Consider the following 17,943-nt stretch of genomic DNA (forward strand, 5'->3'; position numbering starts at 1 on the left):
GTGTGGGGAGCCAGATGCCGAATGTTAAGTAGCTGGGGATGCCAGAGAAAAATGTGGCAGACGTGCACCGGCCACTCAAAGACGAACAAAAGGGAGACGAGCCAGTACAACAGGGGAGCTGTAAAAGAGCGGGAGAAAGGGAGGGAGACTGCAGAGGCAGTTCAGATTAGGACGAGGCATCTTGTCAGACTGAGTGCCCTTGACAACCTGTTGAAGTCTCACCTAAGATGAGGAAAACAACTGTGCTGCACAGATGCATCACCCCCTGCCCATACACACAAATGTGCTCATACCCACCCAGCCCTCCCAACAGATGCAAACACACCCACAATCACTGAACTTTGGTTAAACTTTGTGAACCCACAGACCCCTGACCAGACCAGAGAGGTGTCCAGATACTCCCTATACCCACACCCCCATACACACACAAACAAACAAAGGTTAAAGATTTTGTGCTGTAACATGCATGACACATGCAGCTGTGTTCTGCCAGACATCTTGCAGCATTTCACTGTCTGTAATCAGTGCAGGTTCTGTTACAAACGCTCAATGCATGTATTGAAATATACTAATGACTGCTAACAGCAGTTGATAATCACCCTCGACATGTCCCTTAGGATAATGATTGTTTCTGTTTCTGTCTCTGACGTACCTGCAGCGAACTGAGGCTTCCCCCACAGGAGCAGGATAAACTCAACGCTCCGAGCTGCCAGGAAACTCCCTGAATCTAATAAAGCAGATCTGAGAAGCGGAATATTTTTAGCAGCCCAGTACACTTAGAGAAAACGCTGCTGGATCTGCAGAAGCTAAAAAAAAGGCATCACTTTATTTGCATTAGCTTGCCAGTGGCATGCTTTCAGGATTGCAGCTCTGGCGTTCTCCTCGTCTCGGCAGGGCTGCTAATTGCCGTCGATTTAAGGCTTGGAACTTGATTTTGATGGTCTGTTTCGGTTAGTGTTAGAGGTGTGTGCTGGGAGAGACGTTCCCTTATTGCGATTAGAGGAGTGGATTAGCACTTGTGGCAGTGGGGGTATGTCTCAAATCTTGTTAGTGAACTTGGATTAAAAAAAAAAAGTTCAGTTCCAAAAATACAAACTGTTTTTTTTTTTTTTACAAAACAGGACATCAGAGACTTGAATGACACTCAGAGAGACAGAGAGGACTTCCTGCCTTAGTGGAGGATATAGAGACTAGGGATTGTTATCCACTATCACACACACACAGACAAAACAACACATCACAAGGGAATCTATCTATCTATCTATCTATCTATCTATCTATCTATCTATCTATCTATCTATCTATCTATCTATCTATCTGTCTATTTAATGCACATATGGCTGCATTATCACATTATCATTTATGTGCATGTAAGTCACTTAAATAAATAATAAAAACTAAATGACTGACCTATTTAAAACCTGTTACTGAAATTGTACAAAGGGGTTAAGGAGCAAATTTACTTTCACTAACCAGACTGCTAGCATTTGATTGACTACTTTGACCGACATAGTAGATGATGGATAATTTTCCAGTAACCTGCTGGTAAATCTCAGCTACTCACCACTGACAGCTTCATACTAAACTCTGTAATAAGATGAATTCTGTGAACTTAATCTTTCCTCTGAAAAATCTTATTGTGTTGCGATGTTCAGATGCTTGTTTTCCTACTGGAGCACAGAAGTGTGTATACAGTCAAGTAGTGTGAGCCAATCAGATTGTAACCCTCCAGATTCTGAAGGCTGTGGCCAGGAAAAAAAAAACATACAGTTAATATAAGCTGCTCTGTGGCATGCGAACGAGTATTTGAGACTGAGACTAGCTGAAGAATAAACAATAAACTCTTGCAAAAACCATGTAAGTGGTTCAGTCCCTTTAGGATTTCTCAGAGGGTTTTTGTGATTGTTGCGGCCAAACGCGCATGCTTTTGCTGCAAATTTTTTCAGAATTTGTGATGCAACGTGAGGGTTTTTTTTTGCGGAAAGTACTTGAATACCTGAAAAGTACAGGATTCTTTACTGGATGTGTGTCGTGATGACTTTTCTGTATTTTCCACAAATCTGTGGAAAACCTGCATTAATTTGAAAAAATTGCAAGCTCCTCCAAATATCGTGGAGGTTGATTGATTTTGGATTCATTTGTGGTAAATGCTTGAGAGACTGATGAACAATGTCCAGTCATAAACAGAGCATGTCCTCATCATGTCTAAGTTTTATAGATAAGTAGCACCTCCTCTAAAATACTTACAAATAGTTCTTTTGTGGTGGGGGAATTGATTCATATTGGATTTAACAGTATTGTGATTAAAGCTGAACATGACTGTATCATCATAAATAATACAGATCATCTTAAATATTGCTGATTATATTTAATTAGCTGCTAATGTATTAAACAGTTCACCTCATTTTTGGGTAGTGTTATGGGAAGTAAGCTTTTCCAGTGGTGAAAGTGTGCCACCAATACAATCAAGTCAAGTGAAATTGCATGCTTTGTTATAGCGAAACAGAAAAGAAGGTTGTCATGGCAAACAGAAATTGTGCGGAAATGACACACACATACGTTTAAGCCATTGAAATGTTTTTTTTTAAGCCGAAATCATAACCTACGTATTTAGTTCTTCAGTGAGACATGCTGCTGTGAGATATGTAGCAGCAGTGAAGAAAAACATGGAGTTCTGTAACAGATGGCATGTCCTACACAGAGCCCTGATCATCAGGACTGTCTGAGGCCTGCAGAGACAGAAGAAGTCTGGCAAGTTCTCCATTACGCTTGGAACAGCTGAAGTTCTTCAAAAACTGCATAACAGTACACCGAAGAACATGGAACGAATATTAATTTGGATTCATTTTCAGTTCATTAATATAGACATATTTATGTTACTGACTTTTGTATACGGCTGCATTAAAGGCTGCACAGGAACTGCTCAGCAAACTACAGAGTACAACATGGAACAACAGTAAACCAGACTTTACTACAAATCTCTAAACATATTATCCCCATACATGTGATATGTAACATTAGAAACGTTTGGAACATTATTGTGATTTCCACAAACGAACGGCATGTATGATGATAGTTTTCTCAAAGCAGAAGACGAGCGTCTATATTGCAGATGGACTACATTTGAGCTAAAAGTTATTTTAAGCAATGGGTATTCAGATTGTTTAATACAGGTATGATTTTATACAGTAATGAACAGCAGCAGCTCTCATTACAAATCCGTGATTTAACATTAGTGCTCACTGGCGAGAGTAGAGAGTAGAGTGTGTTTAAATAGTTTCACAAAATAGACGATGTGTGTGTGAGCCCTGTTCAGTTACTAAAACCTACATAAAATTCAAACTGCTATATCAGTTCTATATAAACTCTCCTTTCTTCCATAAGGCTGCAAAATATGAACACAATATACATACATGACCTTTAACACATTGTGTAGTCATTCATTCGCCTTCAGTAACCACTTTATCCTGCTCAGGATTTAGGTGAATCCAGAGCCTGAAGGATGGAACGTTGATGATCCTTCTGGAACGCTGGGCATGAGTCGGGAATACACAACACATTTTACCACCCAATGATATGTATTAGAAAAACACAACATACTAAACAAGCAGCTCAGCAGCAGCTATTAAGAGGATGGAATGATGTAAGCGACGGTGAGCGTGTGTGGGAGTTAAAGAGCGAATAAGAGTTTGGGTCATAGGAAATATCATGCATGCCAGAACATAGAGACCATTGCATACTTCATTTCAGAGTAATGCATATATCTGTGTCTGTTTATCTGTGTTTATGGGAATGTTTTTTTTTAATATCCTAGTGAGGAACGTGTCTGTGCTACAAGAGCCTGTGCTACAAGATTTAATAAACAACTAAACCAGATTTTTCATTAAAAAGTCCAGCTATCATTATAGAAATCTTCTCCAGGGTGAAAAACTGACCTTGAGATTTAATACTCATTCAAACTGCAATTATTTCTTTAAAACATGTCTAAAAGCATAAGAAATCTATTTTCCTCTCTAATATTAATGGCAGAGTTGCAGAGAATCAGGAGCAGTCAGGCCAAAGCTGTATCCAGTGTTATGGAGTGAAGAAAACATCTCTCGCTTTGTGGTTTCTCAGAGAATCTGGACCTGTCCACTCATGCTCTCTGTGGACGATTTGGGTTCCAATTTGAGGATGTGGTCAAATGTATATGTAGTGGTTCTGAGGCAGCTAACGGTCCACTCTGAAAAATACTGAAGTAACCTGAGATGAAGATCAGAAAACACACATCAGGTCCTATTGTCACTTTTTATATTGTAGGAATTTGGAAACTGCTTGTTTTGACCAATGAAGTATCTGAATGTTTCAGGAACGGATTACAAAGAAGTGATGGCTGGATTATGGGGGTCAGGAATGATTTCTGCCCACTTCCCGGATGGCAGATTAATAGGGCAGATTAACACCTAGACCTCTCAGTCTTTTCTGCATACCAGCTGTAATTTGTTTGTTAAGCAAAAATTTTATCCTCGATAAAATATTTTTGCGATAGAGTTGGTGTTATTTCAAGTTTTTGGAAATTGTAGTTCTCAAGAACTTGAAGGTCTTGAATCCTATATATTAGTGTCAGTGTTGGAAGTGTAGGCAGAAGCAAGGTACTTCTTGTGAAGTCCACCATTTTGATTATGTTCAACTACATGTATTTATGGCTTTTGCAAAAAGTGAGCTTTCAACCTTCTGTCCATAAGATCTACAATGCTCTACATTGCCCATCACCATGACACTTGTTTACGACATCAAACAAATCAGCATATTGGATTATATTATGTAATACCAATCCACCATTTCAGGCCACCAGTACCAATATGCAGTATTAGATGAGCAGTAAATACTGATTGTGTGGTCATGTAGATAATTTAGTGTTTCTGATTGACCAGAGCGAGTTTAGTTTTGAAGAGTATATCATGTCCAATAACCTGAGTGATATGCTTGTGCATTAACAGAAAAAACATGCCTGCACTTTTACACTCATAAAGAACGCAGATTCTGTGAATTGGCTGGTTAAAAACATCTACATCCCTACACACGAGCTCTCTCTTCTCCTGATAAAATGTCTCTTGGCCTGCATTCGCATACTGGGACTAGGAAGGATCTGGTATTTTAGCACACAACAACACTTGCCTGTCACTTGTTGAAGACTAACTGAGATTTTCCAACAAGATTTTCCATTTTCTTGTTTCTTACAAGTAGACAGCAAATGAATTTCTCCAAAATGATTTACTTATAATAACATGTTTTTGGTCTGTACTCTTGAATGTTGGGGATGGACTGTTGAATGAGTCGCTGGGTCAAGAAAAGTTCAACCCAATGCATCATGTGGACTGATTATTCCGACAAATATCAAGGCAAATGTTGACAAGTGCACTTTGTTAAGGGCATAGGAATGAAGTGCATGTTGAAAAGTTTAGGTGAGTTTTTTTTTAAAGTCAGGACCATAAATTATAATCAAGTTTCACGCCCTGCTTAGTGTTATGGCTGGATCTGTGTGTTTATATGTTAACTGTTTCTGAGGTCATTTCATGGACAACAATAAGAGTCTCTCAGCATTTTGCACACAGACGCACATAGCCTGGTCTTTATGTGAGCTAGGTGGAAAAGAGTGATTGCACAAAAGTGTCTGTTACCGTACAATTAAAAAACTATGTAGGCTAATTTTTTTTAAATAAAACTTGTGCTCTCTCCAATAAAAGGGCAATTCCATGCAAATGTCAACCTTGCCAAGGATAAAATTGCAAGTACAGGAAAAAAAATCACTTTTAAATGATCCACTTAAGTCTATATTTAACTGTTCTAACCAACAAATTTAAGAGACACTTGCACACAAAAGCCAGACTATAGTTTTTCAAGAGAGATATCAGATAGTAGTTTTTTGGAATTTAATAGAGTCGGTTTGGAATGGATTTATTCATTCATTCGTGTTCAATAATCGGGTTATCCAGGGAATACTGTGTGCGAGACAGGAATGCGCTCCCGGTCCAAGTCTATGGCAGGGCACCATGCAGACACATTAACACACTTACATTTCTTAAAATGTGTCAGCAAAATAGAAAAGCATTAGTCGGGAGATTGCGTGTTCGGATCGTGACCGTGCCACAGTTTTCCATGCCCGATCCAAGGCCAATCACAGCAACTGGCTAATCACGGCTGTGTCTGAGGACCATCGTGTATGCAAAAGAGGGTAGATGGCACTTTGCTTTGAGTGTGTTTTCCTGTTCTGTGTACAGTTTGAAAAGAAATGGATTGATGTACTTTAGAGGAGCATAGCGCCCTCCAGTGTATAGTTATTGAGGGAGAACTGGCTGGTGGGATTGGCAGGTGACCAAATTGGGAAGGAAAAAATGTTAAAAATTGATAGTATCTGTAATATGTACATGGTTTTTTTTATGCATTCTTGTGAAGGGCTACATGAGCATGAATTACTCAGTAGTGCAGCTTGTACAGGATATGAAATCTTTCAACTATGAGTTTTCATGCCACATTTATAATACCCAGGACATTCTCTGAGCAGTATGTGTTCTGATGATAAATCACCAGTAGTTTGTATTGGCTGTTTCCTCTGACTACTCCAGTGATAAACGGAAGAAGGTGCAGCAGTACCCACACCAACACATTGGCTGTTTATGTTAAAAGCCAGGAAGTTGCATTGTTTCTCTGAACATTTGCACTACATGGCTTTCTAAAAACATGCTGATGCTGTGCTTTGAGCTCTCCATCCAGTATTTCACCAAAAACATTTCATCTGATGCTTTGAACACAGCTTATCTGGCTGTCTGGTCGCGCCAGGGAGAACTTGTTTACCACATTTCTCCTCCAGACTCAATAACATGTCAATCACTGACAGCCCCCTCCTTCTCGCCAAGCCCGCTGCTGCTGCTCTACGATTGGTCAAGCCAACATTCCTCTCAGTTTACCTCGTAGCCCTGCTGCCCTCACAATGGGTGATCAGATCTCGAGCAGTCTGACCACATTTACACCATCAGCATGTGGGTTTTAGCCATCCAGAGTGTGTTACTTAAAAATGTAGTTGTCTAATTATGTTGGCATCCATCCATATGAACATTCACAACCTACATGTGAAAGCTACAGTATGTAGACAGATCAGATAACCCAGAGGGCCTCATGGCAGCGTGATTCAAGCTCAACCACACTGCTGATAAGCTGCACAGATTTTCAGTGCACATTTGAACAGCCTATATTTGTACAGTTTCTCTCTCTCTCTCTTTTTTATTATCTCTTTTTTTAATAGGTAGAAGTAAATCAAGAAATATTTAACATTAAAATGTTTGCAAATGTTAAAAAGATGTGATTGAACTAATGACTAGTGATTGGAAAATTGGACTAAATTTCTTAGAACTCTAATTCGACATTCAACTCTAATTCGTTTTCTGGCATTTTCTCTATCTATAGGCTTGAGATGTTTATACTGCAAGTGCACCTTTTTCACAAAGCTCTCTTTTAGAGTCACATTAGAATGTAAATTTCACAATGCTTTGCCTTTCCTTAATCATATTATCTGGTCTGTGGTAATGATAGCAATAAAACCTAAACCAAAGCTCTAGGTTTTCAGTCATTTTTGATCGATGTATATCACAGTAAATACATTTTATATAAAACATGAATTAAGCTGAAAGGAAATATGAATTAAAATTTGAGTAAATGTAAATTACAATGGCACAACAATAGAATAAATCTACAAAAAAAAGCAGGCTGGAAATGCGAAAATAGCTTAGTACCCTATAAAAAGGTCTCCTTAAATCACTCCAAGCTAATTCCTCACCATCACATGGTTGCTGGACGTGATATGAGATACTGTCAGTGTTTTCCATTCTGGACTAATGAAGCTTTTGCAGGGCATTTTCCACAACAACCATTTAGAGGGTTATTTAAACAAATATTTATTTAAAACAGTTGTTATTCCAGGCGCCAAGTAATGAACTCTTTGCTCTTAAGGGTTTATATACCGTGTTTATTTTGCTAAAATATTTTTAAAAAAATTAGCCACAATAACCAGCAAGTTGTCCCACAAATGTAGGTCAATGTGAAACTTATTAAAATTACATACTGGAATAATGAATCTCGTAAAACTGTCAAAGGAAATGTTACAGTATGTTAAGTAAGGCTTGTAAGTGAGTCTGCTTTAGAAAATAAGAAAATTGAAATGTAACTGCTAAATAGAGTATGAGTATTAGAAATTAGTATGCGTAATAAAGAATGTAGTCATGGTATGAAGCATGGATCATTATTTGTGGTACTTGTTGGTTCTGTCATTTTTTGGTGACTATGTAACAGCAACATAGCACAGACAGAAATGTTTAGTGTCTATAAATAAATACGTCAGAATGTGTTCATTGTAAATATTTGTACATCTTCAGGGTGATCTGTGCAACATGTTCATCTTTTATTGTGCTAGTAAATAGTAACTCTAAGCTGTTATAGTCAATTAAAATCACATTCAGATTGAAGTGCTTAGTGATTAAAATAAAAAATATTCAATTCTGTTCATTTTATTAATAAATATTGATGTGATCGAATCTAAAATGTTAGAAATAATTATATAAAAAAACAAAATACATATATATGTGCATTAAGTAACCTGTTTACAAGCAAGCTAAATAGCAAGTAGAGTGTGCCCTGGAAAAGAATATGGGACAATGCAGAGGTTGCGTGAAGCCAGGGAGAAGGAGAGATGAAGCGCTGTAGTTACGTGCGTGTGTAGAATTGTGCGTGACGAGAGCGACGTTTCAGTCAAGAACACAGTTATGACGCACATTGGTGGACTCTCATTTTCTTTGCTCCATTCTTGCTGGTCTGTGCTGGTATAGTCTAATGGTCCTCAGTGTGCGATACGCTCCGCGCACTGCAAACCACCGTGAAGAGCTCAGCAAATGATAGGATACAGCAGTGTTCCATGTAGTCCGAATAAAAACCCTCTTATCCTGTTCCTAGGTGCTTTTCTGAATGAATTCGCAAACAGTGCCTGAAATTGTTTTCCATAATGCTGACCCTCACCGAGCACATTATTTTCTTTATTTCCACCGATTTATACGACTGGAAAATAAAATCTGGGACTGGTGATAAGAACAAGTGGATTAACATTCTGCTTTCTGATTACGCTCTTTCTCAGTACACTGGGCAGTGTTTACAGTGTTGCTGCTAAATGAGCACAAGCCCACGAATCAGAATCCAAGTGTGTCAGTGGGTTCTTGCCAGGCCACTAACGCTCTGTTTTTTTATATGCTCCTTATTTCCTGTGCTCTCTCTGAGGAATGTTACAGTGTGGCGGCTGGAAGAAGCCCTTGTGCCCACAATTTGTTTCATCCCTGAGGCAAACGTGCATACGTGCCACTCGGCATATTGCAGTGATTTGGAGTGCAGCAGTGGCTGTGTGCTGTCTGACCTGGGTGTTTTCACAGAGAGGGGGAGGGCCGGGCTCCTCACTGCTCAGCGTGTGCCCGTGTTTTTGTTTTCTCTGCAGTGCCAGTCCGAAATGGTAGAGAGGAGGGGTTTCTCTCTCTCTCTCTCTCTCTCTCTCTCTTTTTCCTGCATAGATAAAAAGGCATGAGCCATTTCATCGGCTCACATCGCACATCCCCAGCAGACTGTGTGGCTCTCTGTCTCTTAACTCACTGAAATTGTATAAACAACATAAAGGACAGAAATAAAGCGTGTGCGCTGGTCGAATGTAAAGTCAGGAAGACGTCTTTCATCTCCCATTAAATCCAAACATACATGTATTTGAGTTTTGGAGGTATTCAGAGCTCTTCCTCTTCATCAGAGCTCTTCATCATTGTTTTATCATATTACTAACTTGCTCAAATTACTGTTTTATCACTACTGAAAAATAAAAATAAAGGTGAATTTGTTTTACTTGGTCATCCGTCAGGTTAAAGTTCATCAGTGTTTAAAAACAAGGCAGGAGGTCAAAGGATTTGTCTGTAAATCTCTGAGTTAATTGGACATTGGTCTGTAAAAAATTTAACAATAGATGATTCATGTCAAAGCATAAAAACAAAACATGGCATGAGGTCAGAGGAGCTGTTTGTTAAAGTCTCTGAGACAGGGTTGCGTCTTGGTGCAGATTGGGGAGGGAACCAGAAAAACTGTGCAGAATTACAAGTCCTTAAGAATGCAGAGGCTTCCATCACAGTTTTTTTTTTTTGTGTGTGTGTTTTGTGTGACTATGAGGAAACTCCAGAGGTTTCGTGTAGAGACAGGAAAAGAACCACTCCGTAAAACATGACTGCTTGTTTGGGGTTTTCCAAAAGGCACCTACAGGACCTCTGATTTCGCCTTGTTTTACTGTGGTCTGTTCATGTGGGTCAGCGGGAGCTCAGCATGCCTGGCTTAGCTGTGTGTGGAGCACAGGAGGTTGGGAACAGACGTGAATTATGGAACTGCCTAAAAATAAAGGAGCAGACCCCCTCTCTGTACATTTGTGTTGCCTCACGAAGGGAAATGAGGCCAGCTAACAGTAAACAGGGCTGTAAAATGGTACGTTCTTTCTGTTAATCTCGCTCTCCATCTCCATCACTGCCTCCCCTTTCCCCCAGAACCTCAGCAGAAGGTATGCATGTTTGAGATGTTTTCCCCAATCGGGGAATCTGTAGAAGCAGTGTGAAGCGTTTTCGCTGCAGAACAACAGCAGCTTGCGTTTGCCTTGGCTGCCCCCTTTTGGTCATATTCTGTGCAGAAGATCAGCCTCCTCCCATTTCCTCTCCTCCCTCCTCTCCTCTGCAGCAATGCTGATATTCTGCAGGTTACATATAAGAGCAAAAAGCTCCTAGACGCAGCCTGGTTTTCGGAGAGTTCAAAAGTAATGCTGTTCTAAGTCAGAGCCAGATATTCGTGGGGAGCAGTGAGCGCTTGATTGCACCTGGATTTAGAGCCAGAAAGACTGCAGCTATTAATAGCCCATAAAAGGGCAACATGGCTATTTAAGGCAGAGCAGCTTTAACTTGGTTTACTGAATCTGCACCACACTTTCTTCAGTATCAATGCCACATATTTCTGACGCTGAGATAGGTGATCAAAGTCCGCTTTGGTCTTGTCCACTTGGATAGTGGCAGCCGATTTGAAAAAAGAATAATGTTGGATTTGCATTTTTGGCGTACTCTGTCTCACCTGTGGCAGAATTATCCAGTAATATCCAGTATGGCTCGTGATCTGGCAGGATGTGGGGAAAATATGTGGGAAAATGGCAGGTGTGTGTGTGTGTGTCAGCTCTATGCTTAGTTGGGTAATGAGATATTATGTGAAATATTTATGTCCAGGTTAACCCTCTTTGCTAGCGTATATGAGGCTCATATAAATGTAGATTCTGACATTCATTCACTTCCACACAGAAGCAGTATTAATTATAGTCCTAAACACATCTGTCACATTTTCCCAGTCGGTCAGAGCTCTACATGTCCATAAATAAGGAAGGGAAATGTTTCATTCAGACATGTCGTTGGTAATGCCTCTGGAGTGTGCCACACACAGTGCCAAGAGCCCGTTGCCTGGCAACCATGATCGCCTGTCTTCTTGCTGGCGTTTTCTTGTGGAGCTGGTTGTCTAGCACAAGGCTTCCAGTGATGCAGTGGTGCTTAACATGCGTTGTGCCTTCTTCAGCATGCTGGGATGTGTTTCCAAATATGAGCGTCATGGGTGCGCTTAGAGCCGAGCATCAGCTGCACAGGTCGCTCTCACTCATGGCTTTCCTGTTAACAGTCGGGACATTTCACTTTCTGCAGAACGATTCTCACATAGAGCAGAGATTAGTAGACAATAGGGTCAGTTCCCTCAGCTCTCCTACAATCCTTGCTGACTTCATCTAAACACCGAAAAGTCAATAAGATTTTTTGATGAACACCTCATCCGAAACACACCTATTCTCGTTCTCCTCGCTGTCTCCAGACGTTTGTTTTACTTTCAAGTTTCTCACGCTCTAACGCAAGACGATCCTACTTGGATGCAAGCGAGCCAAAGGCACGTACTTGGACGGCAGATTAGATGTGCTTTGGGAAATATCACGGTGTCACCTACCACTCCTTTAATATACCATTGTTATTCAAAAACACTTTTCCACACTTGTATCTGCTTCTACAAACAAGGGATATGCAAAGGCCAGAGACGAAGTATGTATAAACACCCCATTGTAAAGAACAAAAAAAAACCCAATGTGAGTCAATTGAGAACTTAGAACAGCTGTCAACAAGGCGAGAAAAGACGCCATAAAAGGTGTGTCACCTCAAGAGTTTTGACATGAGCCATCATCCTTTTTTCTGTGCTGTTCTTTGCTGTCTGGTTTGGAATAATTTGATGATTCTTTATCCTGTGGGTGATTTCTTTCTTCCCAAAGCCAGTCAGTGAAGATTATGGTCAAATCTGTTCAGCGTAAGGAGGAATATCTGCGAGAAAAGATTTAACTGATATGATCACGTTCCACTTGTTACGTGTGCATTTACGTCTCCACTGCCAGAGAGATTTGTGTAAGACTTTGCCCTACAGGCATGTGCTGAACAGCCACCACCTCGGCCGTCTGGGCTTATTGTAAGTGTTTGTTGTGTAGTGTCATGTCTTTAAAACACTTAAGTTAAAGTTGGGTCTGTTCAGTTAAAGCTCCTGGGCCGCTGTGAGCCTGACAAGCTTTGCCTGTGGGCCTGTAAGCCACTTCCACCCACACTGCTGGAAAAGACTGCATTCAAGTGACTGTCACGACACTAGATTTTCTTTAATCTACTCATCTCTCTTTCGTGGCTTTTCCCCTCTTTCCAATTCCTTTAGCAGTCCCTAACTGGGATAATATTTATTTAGTCAGGCCTGAGCAGCAGTTTACTAAAAAGGCTGTCACAAAGCAGCAGGGGCTCTGCACAAACATGCCATACAGGACAACTTGAAGTGGCACTCCCTCTATTTCTTACTCTCTCTCGCTCTCTCTCCAGGTTTTACAGACCACTAATAAGTCAGCTGCCTTCCAAAATCCAGGGAGCAAAACACAAACATATGCGCATGTCTTAAGCTATGAGTGTAATTGGTGTCTTGGTGCAAGTTCTCCGCATTTCTGTGATATAGAGTAGAGATTATAATAAGTCATTTTTGGAATGTCTTAGCTTTTAGGGAACTTGAGAGCTCTAGCTGTATTATAATATGAATTTAAAGCAGGGAATAAGGAAACAGTATTTCCTTATCATGATCTGACTGTCTGCTAATCCTCTGTGTGTGTGTGTTTTACAGTATGCCCAGCAAAATGTGAGGGTCAAGCCTGCATGGATTCGGGCGAGTGCTGCCACCCACAGTGCCTGGGGAGCTGTACAGAAGCCGGGAATGACATGGCGTGTGCCGCCTGCCAGCATTATTCCCATGAGGGCCGCTGTGTGCCAGACTGTCCTCCTGGAACCTACCGTTTCGAGGGCTGGCGCTGCATCACCAAGGAGGTTTGCGCACAGGTTCACCTGCCCAGCGAAGTGGACTTTGTCATCCACGATGGAGAGTGCATGCCCGATTGCCCACCTGGCTTCACCCGCAATGAGAGCCAAAGGTCTGTTTTTGAGTCCTTCAACATATTTCTGTGTATAATAAGTATATATATAAGGAACAAGATTACATAATATCACTTAAGAATTGAAAATAATATTCTACATTTTTCAAAGCTGTGTTTTGAGGTGTTTTGTGAATTCTGAATCTTTAACAGACTATTGCAGAGCTTGCTAAGAGGTAGTAAATTAGTCATCTAAGGGAAAGGTCTCTCCCACATGTGCCACGCTCACATGTCAAGCTTCTTGCCCTTGCCCTGATATAGAAACACTCAAGGCAAAATGTGTTGTTTTGACATTAATGATTGGAGGAAGTGGAATTTCGAGTAAACAAGGACTTGCTAGAAGTGTGGTTCAGTTTTGTGAAACAGTAGCCAACCCCAAGCTCTTGACCTTCATCGTAATCTTTTATAACCTGGATCAAGAACCTAAAATTTACATTGTCTTTCGAAGTTAAAACACTTTTAAAAAATTTTGTTTTTCTTTTAGTTATGAAAGAAAATGATGACACGTAATTGTCCTGTTGTGGTTTACTGGCATTTGTCGGCTCAGAGTGTAGCGGCATGTCCTTGACATTTTCTCTCTGTGTCTCTCTCTCTCGCACTCCTCACACAGTATGTACTGTAGCGCATGTGACGGCCTCTGTGATAAGGTCTGTGAAACTAAAACCATCGACTCGGTGGATGCCGCCCAGTCCCTGCAGGGCTGCACTGTCATCAGAGGCAACCTGCACATCAATATCCGTCGAGGCAGTAAGTATTTAGGATGAGGTCAAAACTCCCTCTGGCACACTAGCTATTTCATGTATATTATTCAAGTCTTTTATATCACATTCTCTTATTAGGATATGTACTCAACATACACTGTTGCTTTCGAAAACAAATAAAACTTATGTGCATATTTACTGACATAACACAAGTACAATAAGCTTACTATGCAGCTCATTACTGTTACATTACAGTTACATTACTGTCCATTATGGCAACATGTCTTTTCACCTATCTCTTTCTCCATTCTTCTCTAGACAACATTGCATCAGAGCTAGAGAGTTTCATGGGCTTGATCCAAACAGTAACAGGCTATGTGAGGATCAAACACTCTCACGCCCTGGGCTCCCTCTCCTTCTTGAAGAGTCTGCGCTACATTAATGGAGAGGAGCTTTTAGACAAGTAAGACTCCTCTGTACTTTTTGTTTTGTACACAACACCAAATAGCAGCTTTCATATCTTCTGTGACCATCTGCAAGTTATGGATTTTTATTCCACTGGCTACAGTTTATCAGGTGACTTTTACACACCAAACAGCCATTTTGCAAAATTATATATATTTTTAAAAATTGGTTTAAAACCTGCACCCAACTAGAATACCTGCAGGAGATCCTGGTGCTTTTATTTTCCTTTATTTCTATTATATGCAGCACTTTTTCCTTTGCCTCATTCTAACTTAGTGTCCTTCTGATGAAAGCGTTCAATGATCCGTTGACCCAGCATGAAACAAGTGAAACAAAATATTTTCAGCCCTTCCCAAAATAATACATTTGCCAAAGCCCAACATTTTTTTAGTGTTCCGTATTCAAGTGTTATATACTAGGTTTCTAAAGGAATATGTGAGAGTATGAGAAGGCATGAGCCATCTAGGTTTTTGGCCTCTGACCAATATTGTGCAGGAAATTCTCTCCATGTTATACATTAATGCACTTTTAAAGTATTTTTAAAGAGAATCTGCTGAGAGTGTGTAAGTCAATATATTCTATACATGTACTGAAACACGTAGGAACTAAATTTGGGCTTTAGCATGATGTCAGATGCTGTTTGTATACAGTACTTTTGCTTCAGGTAAAATGTCTAAGAAGTGTAGAGGAAGAAGGTGAAAGAGGTCGTGAGAAAGCCTTTCTTTGTTCTCAGGTTTCTTCTTGTAGGGGGCCTTGTATGTGTGTGTCTTGCATTCCCCACATTCCTTAGATGTTCTGTTGAACTAAACATACCCAAAGCACAGATTACTTCCACATCAACTCGGTGTGAGGATGAAACATAATATCTGCACATAGTTGCTGTGGCTTTAGTGGCCTCAAAAGACATATACCTTATGCCTGATATTTTCGTGGTGGCGCATTCTCAGCACAGCAGTGGTAGTGAGTGATGCCCCGGTATGACTTTTCTATAAAGTGGGTAGTAAATGTTCACAGTGTTCTACCATACCAATACCAAGCCAGTGTCACAACTGTGCTGTCAGCGGTGACCTCTGAGCGTTGATGGATGCGTAGAGGGCCGGAAACTTTGCACATAGCAGCACATGGGTTACAGGCAGCAAATGTGTTCCTACAATGTGACATGTATGCTAAGTTCACTGAACCTACCTATAATAAAGATGCGCAGTTTTGTCCTTTGAAAGAGTAGTGTTGTAAGCAGATATATCAATGTACAAAACACATCAACATACAATTTCACTTCCAATGATCTCGTCTCTGCTTCTGTCTTTATTGGATACATAAATAGGCCGTAATTAGTTTGTAGAGTGAAATATTAAAGGTAAACTACACACATTTCTAGGTAAATGATGCAAGGTACAAAAGGTACTCTTTTGACAAAAGTGTAATCTTTTGGCACTTTTCTAACACTTGCTCTTGTTGTTCTTGTGTTATATAGTATGTATGCTTTCTCAGCGCTGGATAATCAGCACCTACAGTATCTGTGGGACTGGAGCCAGCACAACCTGACCATCCGAATAGGTAAACTTTTCTTCCGCTCAAACCCCAAACTCTGCATGTCCGAGATTCAAAAGATGTGGGAGAAGACAAGTGTTGGGGAAAAGATGGAGCAAGATGATGTTCGCAACAACGGGGAACGAGCTAGTTGTGAGTAGCTTTTTTTCTACAAGCTAGACTTATGTCACCAGCTCTGATGTATTCAACAAGATTGAACTTCCATTAGATTGCTTGAGGCATCTGCCAATGAACACTGCCAAGACAAAAATCTCTAATATAAATCTCTCTTGTGTCCTTTTTCCTAAGGTGAAAGTCATATAATAAAATTCAAGACCAACAATACCCAGAGCACTCGAATAAAACTTACCTGGGAACGCTACCGACCGCCAGACTACAGAGATCTCATCAGCTTTATAGTCTACTACAAGGAAGCGTGAGTGTTTCAGTTGGCGTACGTTCATATCTGTATTACTCTAAAAATTCTGGGACCAAGCTCAACTCCTAAAATGAAATAAGGAACATTTTAAAATCTGTTCCTGTTTAGCAAATCAAAGATTTGTTTCCTGTTCAGTAATGATCCAATCTGCTTTTAGGACAAATCGAAACAGCTCCCAGAGGAACTTTTCTTTTAATGTGGTTTCATAGATCAGAAAGCAGCGTACATTCGCAAGATCTAATGAGACACATCCTATCCTTAAGAAATCATAGAAACATGTGCTTGCAAATTGAATCACATCATTAAAATTGTTCTGGTGATCTGTTTCTGTCACACAGACCATTTCAGAACATTACTGAGTTTGATGGACAGGATGGCTGTGGGTCCAGTTGGACCATGGTAGATGTGGACCTTCCTCAGGAGAAATCTATGGATCCAGGAGTTCTGCTTCACAAATTAAAGCCCTGGACGCAATATGCCATTTTTGTGAAAGCCATTACCTTGGTGGTGGAGGATAAACATACTGTGGGGGCTATGAGCAAAGTGGTCTACATCCGCACCAAAGCTTCCGGTAGGTAACCAGCTGCTGCTCAAACTCTACTATCTAGTGGAATTTCCTTTACTGGAAACAACTTAAAACATCCTAATTCAACAATATCAGTGTGAGTCCCTTCAGGAAAAGCACTTATGTAATAAACCAAGCAGTCATCAAAACAGCAGAACATCAGATTCTCTGATGGTTTGTTTATGAGCTTAAAGCACATACATGTCCTGCTGTTGCCATTTGACCAACATTATAGCCATAATTAAAAAAGGAAGAAATTCATTATCTGGTCACTTCACAGAGCCTTCAATGCCCAGGGATGCCCGTGCATATGCAAATACGTCCTCATCTCTAGTGGTGAAGTGGTCTCCACCCATCTCCCCTAATGGGAATTCCACCTTCTACCTGCTCCGCTGGCAACAGCAGCCTGAGGACCGAGAGCTCTACCAGCACAACTACTGCTCGAAAGGTATGAGTACTGCTTTCAGACACACTGCTTTGACCTCACCTAACCTTTTCCTTCTTTTTATGTAACCCTTTTCTTGTCCACTTTTTATTTTGTCTGCATGTTGCACTTTTTATTTTGTCTGCATGTTGCACCAAGTGTTCTATTATTAACCTTGTCCATTGTCATGGATAGGCTCTTGCAAACTCCAGAAGTCCTACAGTGTACACTAAGCATGCAGCATATACAGTCACTTTCATCTTT

The 17,943-nt window shown here is 40.4% G+C and overlaps 1 protein-coding gene across 1 annotated transcript in view; it reads left to right on the plus strand.

The window, feature by feature from the left end:
* igf1ra (insulin-like growth factor 1a receptor) overlaps positions 1–17,943 on the plus strand; it is a 92,757-nt gene that overhangs the window by 55,959 nt on the left and 18,855 nt on the right. The window contains exons 3-9 of the mRNA XM_058387171.1: positions 13,252–13,555; positions 14,166–14,302; positions 14,575–14,719; positions 16,196–16,404; positions 16,561–16,687; positions 17,029–17,261; positions 17,536–17,703. Coding sequence (XP_058243154.1) covers positions 13,252–13,555; positions 14,166–14,302; positions 14,575–14,719; positions 16,196–16,404; positions 16,561–16,687; positions 17,029–17,261; positions 17,536–17,703 — 1,323 coding nt within the window. The remainder of the gene's footprint in view (positions 1–13,251; positions 13,556–14,165; positions 14,303–14,574; positions 14,720–16,195; positions 16,405–16,560; positions 16,688–17,028; positions 17,262–17,535; positions 17,704–17,943) is intronic.

The sequence above is a fragment of the Hemibagrus wyckioides genome, linkage group LG04 (genome assembly GCF_019097595.1).
Source record: "Hemibagrus wyckioides isolate EC202008001 linkage group LG04, SWU_Hwy_1.0, whole genome shotgun sequence".
Taxonomy (NCBI): Eukaryota; Metazoa; Chordata; class Actinopteri; order Siluriformes; family Bagridae; genus Hemibagrus; species Hemibagrus wyckioides.